Source organism: Dermacentor albipictus, chromosome 7 (genome assembly GCF_038994185.2).
Source record: "Dermacentor albipictus isolate Rhodes 1998 colony chromosome 7, USDA_Dalb.pri_finalv2, whole genome shotgun sequence".
Classification (NCBI taxonomy): Eukaryota; Metazoa; Arthropoda; class Arachnida; order Ixodida; family Ixodidae; genus Dermacentor; species Dermacentor albipictus.
In genome coordinates, this window is record NC_091827.1 from 128,593,501 (window position 1) to 128,605,978 (window position 12,478).

At 47.1% G+C, this 12,478-nt stretch overlaps 1 protein-coding gene across 7 annotated transcripts in view; it reads right to left on the reverse strand.

Moving 5' to 3' along the window:
* Sirt2 (Sirtuin 2) overlaps nt 1–12,478 on the reverse strand; it is a 290,603-nt gene that overhangs the window by 227,211 nt on the left and 50,914 nt on the right. For 5 of the 7 annotated variants that reach the window (XM_065438737.2, XM_065438738.2, XM_065438739.2 and 2 more), the window contains 2 exons: nt 11,511–11,540; nt 7,076–7,182 (listed from right to left, as the gene is read on the reverse strand). In XM_065438737.2, coding sequence (XP_065294809.1) covers nt 7,076–7,182; nt 11,511–11,540 — 137 coding nt within the window. The remainder of the gene's footprint in view (nt 1–7,075; nt 7,183–11,510; nt 11,541–12,478) is intronic. The other 2 variants (XM_065438740.2, XM_065438734.2) reach the window with 1 other exon arrangement.

The following is a 12,478-nucleotide window of genomic DNA, read 5'->3' on the forward strand; positions in this document are numbered from 1 at the left end:
CGGCTTGGAGGTGAGCTGGGTTGCCACTGTGACAGTTGCATCAGGCCTCACATGACCAGCAATCAATGGCAGAGGGGGGTGGCTCATGTGCATTGAAAATGTCACTCAGTTGTGCACGAGGCAAGCGGTAGTCTGAAAGTGCAGCAACATTGTTGGCCGAGTGCAGTGACTCATGCTCAACATTGTCTACCAGTTGTGCTTGGGACAAGGAGAGGCCAGCGAGCGGTATTGCACCAAGAGCGAGGCAGGGAGTCTCAGCTGCGGTGCACCACACATTTAACTGCGCCCGGGACAAAGAAAGGCCAACGAACAAGCACATGCTTACGGTAGAGTGGGAATGCTGCACCACAGTGCATTTTTCCAAGAAAGGTGCTCGGGACAAAGGCAGGCCACCAAGTATGCCAGCATCAAAGCAGGGTGGCACCAATGCAGCACCTTGGGCACTGAAGGACAACAAGAGGCCAGTGAGCAAGTTTGTGCCAGCAGGGTGGCTCCGGTACAACGTAGGCAACACATCGGCATGTGGTCAGGGTAGGGAAAGGTCCGCGAATGAACCCACAGAGCGGAGTGGCACCAACGTGGCACAGTGAACGATGCTGGGGATAAAGGGAGGCCAGCAAGTGTATTCGTGCCAGCATCTAAGCAGGGTGGCTCCAATATGGCATAAGGAGAACTCAACTGTGCTTGGCCCAAAATGCCACCAGTGAGTAGGGACAGTGCACTGGAGGAGCTATTGGGCACCTGCTCTGCGTGCGTTTTGAAGAGGTGAGGAAACCTTGTCATCACTAGGATTAGGGTACACATTCAAGAGGTTGACATCACTGAAGGGGTGTCCAAGGAAGGGATCGCTCCCTGTAGCCGAAAGCAGAGGGTCACCAAGGCGAATGTACCTCATGCTGTCGGTGTCATCCACGTCACAGGACAAGTCCCTCCTTCGCATTGAAGGACAAGGCTAGCCAGGAGGTCTAGCAGGAACGAGGGCTTTGAAAGGGCCTGCTCTGATGCCATGCCAAAGCTGAGTTGGGGGTCAGTTATGTGTAGATGGGTTTGCACAAGGCTCACCATACAAGCGATCGTCAGGAAAGGGCATGACAGTCCTCCACTCCCCAGCACACAAAGGTGCTACAGCAGGGTTCGTCAACTCTCCGACATGGCACAGAGAAGGCACCGGAGCGTGCAGACGCTCAACTCTCACACGTCCGCTGATGCTGTTTTCTATATGGCTTTCGCCTTACCTGTAATCTGGCTTCTCTGAATATCTAATAACTAATGGCAGTCAATGTACTTGCAGAATAGTAGGAGAGATGGCGTGAATGCTGTTCTGCTAATGCCACTTATCGGTGAGGTTACTCAAGTGCAAAAGAGAGTAGCCTCTCGCTCTTTGGCTTGGGGTCGGCCAGCTGCGCGGGCATTTCGCACGTGCACCAACATGCTTTGCAAGGCCGCCCTGAGAAAGGCTTTGGAGCAGGGCACTGGGATGGATGAACTCGATCTTCCGAATGCAACACTGTTGGCGAGACTGTACACGCGAATGATTAGGCATTGGTGTCAAGAATGGGAGTGAACATATTCAGTCTATATCCTGTTGCAGTGAGTCGGACTTCCTTGATTCTTCCGCACTCATCAGCATTCTATTGGTAGTATTACAGCTAGCTGGCATTGGCATGTGAAAAGTGCATGGAATGCCCTTGTACTACTGCGTTCTTTTTTCTTTAGCCCAAGAGAATGTTTGAGACCCTACATCTGGCTGTCCAACGTGAAGCTCTCGGAGCATCGGACAATAGTTTTGATGATTTCACTTGATTCGAGACAACCTTCATTTGAACTGAAGCATAGGCATAGCGTGGATTTGCATCGCTAGTGTCGGCAGCATGCTTTCTTGAGAGAGGCCATAGTTGCTGAGGCGTGTTTGAACATGCAAACATGCTAAGCCTTTCTAGAAGTTCTTGAAATATATCTGTCAATACGAGAGCCACATGGCCTGCATCCTGGGAGAGCGAGGCCTAGAGCCCGCAGAGTGTTGGCTAGTCTGAAGCAAGTGAGTTCAGAAGCCTCATGGGTGATCCGAGTTTCTTCCGTAAATAGCTTTTTCTACCTCTGACACTGGGAGTCGCAACTATGGGAGCCGTATGGCTGCATGCGACGGATGGCCACAGGCGACAGGTGCCACTATGGGCTGTCTGGTATTGTGGCCTGGCACCAGGCACCATCTGGGACAGTAAGCGCTGTCTGCTCAGATGCTGTGAGTATGGTAGGAACACCTCACAGAGCTAGACCTCCTTGCGGTTGCCTGTTTTGCGCCCATTTTGGGTGTTATATTTGGATGCCGGTTGCTGCTGAGTAGTGACCCAGTAGGCCTACGGCTATTCGGAGCTGCCTGTCACACGTAGAGGACAGTGGAGATGAGGTGTTGCGCTTTGCTTCCCTCATTCTAGTTAGCCTCGCATATATTGAAATTACTCGTTCGACTCAAGAAAGTGAGCTTGTTCACCTGAACTTAGCATCTGAGTAGCCGCCTGATATTTTGATAACTGAACTGAACACTGTACTGCATGGGTGATAAGCAAGCAAAATTGCTCTTCCTTGCACTACTTCAGTGTTTGTCGAGTGCGTTGAGTGTACGCAGCATGAATGGAGTCACCTTGGTTTGCTGTCTCCTGAACATTGTCTGCGTTGCTGCCCAGTAAAACAATCAAGCCATCCCCAGACAGTTTAAATGCCTGTGGCCAGTTTGGTGGAGTGACTTCAGCACCCGTCTGTGTCCAGCTTGCAACTCTCGGTGACTGTGAGAAGAGCCAGCAGTCACCAACGGCTACTGCGGCTCTTGCCAGTAGGGTGCATCAGTGTGATGTACGCTTGCTCGTACAAACTACTATGTCATCATTTCCACAATCCTGGCCTGGCGTCATGCCGTCGAGCCTGGAGAGCAGCCGCTGTGAGCAGCGGACATTGGTGGCGTACTCCAGAGACATTTTCGGTGAGCATCGTATGGACAAGAGAGCATGGACATTTCCTCGGTGCAGCCACTGCAGCATGTACTACCTCTTGTTCGTGAAGCACGCATCGATGTTAGAACATGGGACGTTTTGCCAGAGTATGTAGTGATTTAAGCTTGGGAGGATGTGGGGATGCTCGCTTGTCTCTCATGCATCCCCTGATATTTTTTTCCCTGCGCGGCTCTAATGTTACCTGTAATCTGGCTTCTCTATGTAGCTAAGTGCCAGTGGCAGTCGATGTAACTGCAGAAAAGTAGGAGAGATGGCGCAAGTGTTTCGTTGCTAATACCACCTATTGGGGGGTTACTCAGACACAAAAGGGAGTAGCCTCTTGCTTGGGGTCGGCTAGCTGGATGGTCACGTTGCGCGTGCATCAACACGCTTTGCGGGACAGTCCAGGGAAACGCTTTGGAGTGGGGCACGTCAGGATGGACAACTTCAATCGTTCAAACGAGACACCATTCGCATGACTGTATAAGCTAACAATTAACCCTTTCGCTGTCACGGACGTACCGGTACGTCATCGCGCTCCCGCCCCACAGTGTCACTGATGTACCGGTACGTTCTCTATCGTGCGTTCAAAATTTCGCGCCTAAGCGCAAAGCTGGCGCTCCTGGATCGGCCACGCCATCTGTTGACTCTTTCTACAAGTTCGTATATTCGCCTCGACCTGTGTTAGTCCATGTATTGAAGAGTACGGTGCGACTGCCACTCCCCATTTTCTCTTTGCTGAGTGGCGCGGTGGCTCCGCGTTCACTGGATCATGCGTCGCACGCGGAGTGGTTACGGGTTCAAGGGTTGTTCTGCGATCTCCACTAGTTTGAAGGTTTTTATTTTTCTTCTGTTGGTGTGCCTGCTACGCCGCGTCAAGTTCAGGCGCACGTGCCGTTGCCTCTCCGAAAAGGGTGACTCGATTGCTGCTTTCGCTCTCTCACCGCACCCTCGCTTCCGACATGCAGTAGTAAACGTAAAGCTCTTCGAACTTTGTTTTAGCCTTTTTCCATCTCCCTCTGTCTTCTTGATCACGCGACATCACATTTCTCTCCGTTGTGTGGGCGACTGAAAGCGCATCCTCCCTGCACGCGGTTACTTTCGGATGGCTCAGCGCGTGGGACCTTCGTCTGCTCATTGGAGCGGTGGCTCAATTCCGATTCAGATTACAAGCCGAGCTCGGATTCGGACTCGGACAGAGTCGCATGCGAGGAAGAGGGTTCTGCATCGTCAGATTCGGATGTTAAACGAATTTTATAGTCAGGCTGATGATGATGATGCTTACTAACAGCAGCTGCAGAACACTGAAATGCGCATATTGCATTGACTATGTTACTTGTATACCAATTATAATCAAAAATAAATTGCTATGTTCATTCCCTGTTATGCTCGTTCCCTGAAACCAAGCCGACACTGGGGGTGCATCACGGCCAGAAAGGTCCGACAGCGAAAGGGTCAAGCGTTGGTGTCCAGCATGGAGGCACACATGTTCACTCAATATCCTGTTGCAGTGAGTCGGACTTTCTCATTTCGTCTGCACCTATCAACATGTTCTATTGGTAGTAATTTGGTTAGCTGGCATTGGTGTGACAAAGGTGCAAAATATGCCTTTGTAATTGTTCCCACTGCTGTGGTGACATTTCTTTGTCCCAATAGTATGTCTGAGATCGCCACAGGAGTCAGATCGCCCACAAACATGCGTTTCTTGACCCAAGATACAGCACAGTGCAACAGTCACGGCCATTACGGGCAAAGGCTCACTGCAAGACAGATCAGCTACGTGCACCCGCTGTGCTAGGGCTAGCCGAGTAGCAGTCCACCAAGTGCAAGAACGAGAAGTCGCAGGAGCAAAGGTCCGACGCAACTAACTCGTTGCGGGCCTGTGAGCATCTCCCGTGGCGATAAAGTGCTCAGTGCAAGAGAGCTCGGGTGGAGACGGCACTCGGGCGCTGCCACTTGGTAGGCCAATTAGGGTGCATCCCGGTGATCTTTGCTTGTGCAGTGACTCAATCTCAGGGGGGAGAAGTATGATTTGAGCAGAAATTAGCTCTGGCATGTTGGCCATGTCTGCCATGCTGTCCTTACGGTGACAGTTTACGGTAAATGGGACATGACATGAGGGGTGGGCACATATTGAAAAAAACGGCATGTCAGGTTAAGTAGTGTGACTTGAAAGATGGTCTTCGATGGCAGCTTTGAAACAGGAAATGTGAGTGATGAGGGTGATGTCAGAAGGAAGGGTATTCCATTCATGGGCTGTGTGTAGAAAAAAAAAGAATGTTGATATGCAGTGGAATGGGCGCGTGGTAGATACACAGCATTAGGATGCGTGTGGCGGGAGAAGTGATGGGTTGGAATGATGATTTGGTTACCTGTGGACTGTGAATGAAAGAGCCTAAAAAATTTTAAGAATTCCCGGTTCCCGGAGATTGAGCTAACTACAATGCGCCAGCTAGGGGATGAGGCATGGGAAGGCATCTCGATCCCCACAAGTGTGCTACTGATAAGTTTCAGCAGCTTGTAGCAGATGTGCGCTTTTCATTCCTTTTCTGCCGTCACTGTGAACACATTTCAAGCTGTTCCTAACGTGCATCGGTAGCTTCCTGACCAAGTTTTGCTACAGTCCCACGCAATTCTGAACTTGGCATCATTGTTGTGCCTCTAAAGACCACGTCGTTCCTTGCGAGTTACCGCCACTTTTTCACATCAGATGTATTTCTACCATTTTTTCTGGGCCGATCCAGAAGACATTGCCATATAAAAATGTGGGCAGATATGTGCTACTGGATATGTGGGTATGTGCCCTTAGAACCACTTATTGCCATAATATATATACTGTGTGTATGTATATATATATATATATATATATATATATATATATATATATATATATATATATATATATATATATATATATATATATATATTTACATATTATAAATAAGTGAAATTGTCTGACGGCCAGATTCGAACAGAAGGCCTATATAATACAGTAACCATTACGCCATGGACACTTTTTCCCCGCTATGGCATGCCCCATAACAGATCATAGTTTTGCCTTGTAAAACTTAAAAACTTATTTAGTTAATTAACACGTCATTGTATGTCAAAATGTGGGCTGATCCTGAAGATAGCGCAGTAAAGAAAGTAAAGCAATCTGATACTCCTCCTATTAAAAAAATTTATTTATGGTTTTACCTTCCAAAAGCACCATATGATAGTAAGACCTGCCATAGTGAAAGAATGGATTAATTTTGACCATCTGGGCTTTTTTTACGTGCCCAAATGCATGGTATATCGGCAGCCTTGCTCTTCGCCCCCATCAAGATGCCCAAGCTTGGCAGTGCAACAACGCCAAAGGCACAAAGTCGCCATGGTTGGTGCTCCTCCTCTGACTCGCATCCCGCATGCGTGGAGTGACAGGATAGAGTGACGTGTGCAGCAACTCCACTCCACCCTTACTCCCAACTATCTCAGGAAGACATTGTCTTCGAGGGACTTCAACTGGAGGATTGTACTGCATGTACGAGGTAAGTGCTATCCCAAAGAGTACTCTCAAGTTTTACCCGGGGTGTAAATTTTTTCTCGTGCGAACAAGCCTGGTCGGCCCCTGCCAATGGATCTTATTTGACCGACACGCCTACAACACCAATAGGTCGAGTTAACCAATACGCCAATAGGACCAGTACACCTATGCAACCAATACACCTGTAGAACGAGTAGACCTATTGGTGTCAATATGCTATTGGTTTTCTGTTGGAAACATTCACTAGGAAACGGCCATCAATTTTTTCATTACTCTCCTCAGGAACATGCTGGTTTGTCACCTTTAACCATGTTACATTGACAACACTGGGGGATGGCATGTGCATGATTATCTGCCACATTTTCCAAATGTTTGTTTTCCTTCCACAAACTTGAGCTGCTTGTCATTCTCCCATCAAATTTTTCAATTCTTTAATGAGCTGCACAGTTAGACTCCCACTGAGTTGTCACAAGAAGAGCAGCACATAACTACAGTAAACAGCAATGCATTTCTCCGAGTAGAATATCACGCAGTGCTTTATGACAGAACACGATGGGCTTACCCGAAAGTATCCAATCTCAAAGATAGCCTCAGGTGAGGGAAGGTTGAACTTCCCCAGCTTGGAGTAGATGCCGCTGTTTGGGCTGCGGAAGTCTGGGATACCTGCAGCTGCATTGAGCCCAGACAGCCACAGTTAAGACCAACCAGACACCACACTTACAGACATGGCTCACTGCACTCAAAACTGGTCAACTGTTTTACAGACTTGATCAATGGCATTGTAGAGTAGATGACCACCTAGGACTAAAACAATGCGGCCTCATCCAAATGCATACAGAACTGAGCCACATGCATGCATATAATTATATATACAGTAAAACCTTGTTCATACCAGGGTGTCGAACCGGTTTGCTGGTTAAAAATATACCGCTTCAATTCGGGTTCAATGCACTTTGATTTCGTTTTGCTTGTGAACCGAAAAAGTTATAACAGTTTGCAAACTAGTTCAGCACATTCCATTTGATCCTGCCCTATGGTGACATGCTGCATAGTATTATCAACTTGTCCACATGGCACATGTACAAGTTTCATCAAGAGGAGGCAGAAATTGATGAATGAATTATACAGATACAGATACCGGGGAATTTTCATGTACATGTTAAAGACCGAGGTAATTAGTGAGAATCCCTCCATCAACGTAAGGACTGCGTACCTTCCACACTCGCTACTTTCACAGCAGAAATCAGTTAATTTCATTTTGCTTCAGGCTTTTTACCATGAGACTGGTCTGAGCAAACTGCAGCTATGCGATCTACGATGTCGAACAAAGCTTGAGTTCACACTGTATTGCACAAATTACAAGTTAAAACTTCTAGCCTGTACCAAAGAAAGGAGCCAGCATTTGACATTTCGCTCAGTTTGCAACTTTCTTTAGAAGCAGGTGAGGACATTGATGGTTCTGAATGATGAACAAGGACGGTTTGTGCTGAACCATACTGCCATATTGAAACGTATACTTCTTTATCTTTATCCGGTGACCGAATTTCAGTGGCTAACAAATGTTAAAGGTTATCAGGAAGTGCAAGACGTGCCTTTCTGTATCGGAAGTATCTCGAGTGTTATTGATGGCTCAATCTGTTGTCTATGCTGTCACCAAGCCAGGTGTATTGAAATTCTGTGTGCAACAAGAATATTGGTGTACATTCTAGAACTTACATAAGCACTAACAATTACGCAGGAAGATTCATCCAGTTATGCATAAATATCCAACGTGTCTGATTTGCAGATAAAATTTTCAGCGACTGCCAACTGTGATCGCAGCTATCGTTGTGCTTGACTGTTACTTGTTTTTCTGAGCACAGGTTCGCCCAATAAAGAGTAACTTTCATGATTCACAGTTTCTGCTGGTGTGTTCTTCACCATCATTACAATGGGACATCTGGTGGAGGTGCTTTCCATTCATGTACCGACCCCCCCTGCACTGCCGTGAAACAAACCCTAATTATGGAGAGAACACCAACATCTTCCTGGACCATAGTGTATCATGTAGATTATGCATACATCGCACGTATCAGCTTGCATTGGCTGAAAGTGCGAAGATTACGGCAACATGTGCCTGTGAATGCCGACGACTGAATGGGACCTTCCTGAGTGAACATTCTTTTCATTCTTGGATTCTGTCTAAACAATACTAGTGTCAGGCTTAGAAACCTGGAGCTAAGACTTGCTAAGAGCTAAACCTCTTGCTAAGAAGTCCCCCGGAGTAAGGACTTCTTAGCAAGAATACCAGGAAGTGCATGACCACAACAGCAGCCATGATGACAGCCCCAGTGCCATCTACACCAATCGTGTTGCAGCAGCCCAAGGAGCATCGACCTTCCGCGGATCGGCATTTAAAAACCTGGAAAGCTGGCTGGAGATGACGAAAGGATCACTATGTTCAAAACATAAACTATAACAACAAGCTGCGCCATATCTATTTTTAATTGAGGGATGCCACTTGAACATGGATTGAGAATCAACAGTCAACCCTGACGACATGGGACCTATTTCACAGCACCTTCTTGAACACCTTCAAGAGCGTTGTGTGGAAAGAAAGGGCCAAAGCTTTGCTTGAAGCCCGAATACAACAGCCAATGAGAACATCGCCATCTTAACAGAGGAGATGACCAGTCTTTTACGGCATGCCAACTCGGAAAAGTCCACTTCCTGATGCAAGCATAAAGTAAGAACTCTTTGACTTGTTATAAAACTCGCCAAAGACCACAGCAGAATTTTTGACAGAGGCAATGACATTTGAGGAGACTGAAAATGCATACTAGGTAACGTAACTACCGAGTGCTCACGCCGCAGTGTGATATCCAAGCACTAGGCTCTGATGACCTCCAAGAGACCATTAGGGTCCTGGTGAGCAAAGAACTGCACAAGATGTTCCCTTTGTTGCATCCTCAGGCAGCCTCGATCACTAACATGGACAAGGACCAACTTTAACAGTCACTGGGAGTTTCCGAAGTGCAGTCCAAATTGCTGCATCCCATGCCGGAAGCTACGACTTATGCCACCATCGCCTGCCGTAAAGGTCACCCTCTGCACTTGCACTAGGGTCCCATAATGCCCCAATCCCATCATCCACTGCCATCGGCACCAACTTGCCCACCTGATGTACAGTGCAACTACCCAAGAAAGACAGATGTATGGTGCGCTGCAGACCACCGCCTGCTCTGCTATCACTGTGGAGAAGCTGGCTATGTCTACCACCGATGTCCATATCGCAACATGGGGCTACAAGGGTTTGCCGTGAATGCATCACACCCACAGCAAGAGGAAATGCCTCGGTATAGCACCAACTACCTCGCTGCCCCTCAGTGGAGCCCTCAACCACTGTCCCGTTCACCATCACCAGGCCGCTACCTGTCGCAGCAGCACCGACAATACAGTGGCCCATCCTGTGGCTGCTACCTTAGCCCATAGACAGCAAAATAAAGCAGCAACTCATTGAGGTGTGGTTGCTGTATGTCGAAATGCCGAATATTCTCTGCCAATGATGACGACATTTCAAGATCTATCTTGACGATACCAACAACATGCTGCCACCCCGACAAAGCCTCAAGCCAAGAATACGCTGACAAAAGAAGACTTGACGACACGACATATCATCCACAGGTCAATGCAACACAATCATGATCTGATGCCAAGACCTAACTGCAGCACAAGGCCAAGAACTACCAACCTTAACGTTTTGACTGATGGCCAAAACATCACTGCTCTAGTCAACACAGGAGCCAACTACTCAGTGGACCCTTGGCTGCCAAGTTAAGAAAAGTTAGGAATGCTTGGGAGGGCCCTCAAATACAGACAGCTGGAGAACACCTCATAACACTGACCAGAACCTGCACAGCAAGCGTTACAGTTCATGACTGGACTCGCCCTGCAACCTTCCTTATCCTGCAACAATGCTCACAGGACGTAATTCTTAGCATGGACTTCTTGAGCCCACATGCTGCAATGATTGACTTAACGTTAAAGTTCATAACTCTGTCCACAGATCAAGCGATGCAGCCAGAGAGGACTCTCAGTCATCGTGGCTTAAGTGTACTTGAAGATCAAGTCAGTATCCCACCTTGCACCAGCATCATGATTTTCATCGCCGCAGAAGGAGCTGAACACATTAAGGTAATCATCGAGAATGATCTACACCTGCTGCTCGATCGTGAAATTGGCGTCATAAGGGTTATTGTCCAGTTATGTCGAGGAAAAGGACAAGTAATAGTGAATAAAGCCAGGAATATCAACAACTGAACAAGAGCACGAAGAACAAGAGCACGGTCGACTTACGTCTATTGGGATGGTAAACCTCACCTCCAAAAAGGCATTTGCATCGGATCATACATTGCTCCCATATTAATGACTTGTTTTTATTAAAACTTGACAGATCTGTGTCGGATGTTTTTATCAACGCTAACGTATTAGCTGCTTTTAGATATGAGGATGAGTTTCTAATTTTTCTTAAGAATGATGCCAGTTCATACAAGTCTGATGCTTTTCTAGTTCTGGACACTGCGCAGATATCCTAAACCACTAGAACTAACCCATGAATTTTTTTAGAATGGTGTAATAAGGTTTCTAGACCTTCAGTTATTTTTGCACAAAAACTGTTCTTGTTGGATATACTACCCACGCAACAAAAAGCCACTTCTTCCATTCAACTCAGCGCACTCTAAACTTACAAAACGTGGCATTATTAGCTCATGTTTAAAGAATGCTTTAAGAAACGCCTACGAACATAATATGATCGACAGCTTTCGTGAGCAGTCTGAACGGTTAACTTCGGCAGGCTATCCATCTATCGTACAAGTCTCCATTGCTGAAGGCCTGCTGCACAGCTATTCATCCGTGGTGAATGAAAATCCAGATGGAGCAACTCGGGATAGACAAAAAATTGTGGTAATACGATACATGCATAGAATCGCGCAGAGTCTAAAAAAAAGGTCGCTCACGCGTTAACGTCCAAGTTGTCTTCTCTGCCCCTGAAAAATTAGACAACCTGTGCAAAATAACCGTTCCACCATCTAGGCCCAAACGAGGGTGCCTTATCACACACAAGAACAAATTCGTAGATTGCACAATGTGTTGTATGGATCCCCCTGCCCTGCAGTAAATATTACATCAGACAGATGGGCCACTGCATTATTGAAAGACTGAAAGAGCACAAGTACAATGTTGACTGTGCTAAACAGAGTTGGCTTTCTGCCCACTGCTGCATGTGTGGATGTAAGCCAAGGTAGAAAAAATGTAGTATCACGGCAAAACACAGTGATCCTGTCCCATGTGAAATAATCGAAGCGGGAAAAATTGTGTTTAAAGAATAGGTACGTCAGCACTCCCTCTGTCGTGCTGACGAGGTCAGATACCTCAGGATATCCATGACACGTTGAATTATGGCTTTGTTGTGGCGTTCTGCGCATGGTTGGTGGGAGAGTGTGTGGCTGTATAACTTGCTATGCTTTCTGAAAAGAAAATAAACTGTTGGAAGTTAGCACTCCGTTCTCTCTTCTGTCCCCTCTGCTGTCCTTGGGCTGTTATTCAAATTTCAAGACATTTAGAAGGCAGAGCGTTGTGGGCATGCCCCGTCCTGCCGTAGCTTTTGCAGAGCAAGGCTTTGAAGGAGTGAAAGCACTGCGGAGACCATGTTTGATTACCATTAACTGTGCTTTTGCTGAACGCATTGAAGAACTTTTTGCAGCAAAGTATTTCTGAAATGGCCTACTTCCACTTCAAATGTCTTTTTCCATTTTGATGAAACATGTTTCGGGGCCCCTTTATTTGGGAAACACCGCAAGTGGAAGCCTTTGATGAATTAAAACGACGGCTGCAGTCACCATCAGCACTCGCCCACTTGAACGAAAATGCCGATACAAAAATCGATAACGCAAGCAGTGTAGGCCTCGCTGGCATGCTAGTCCAA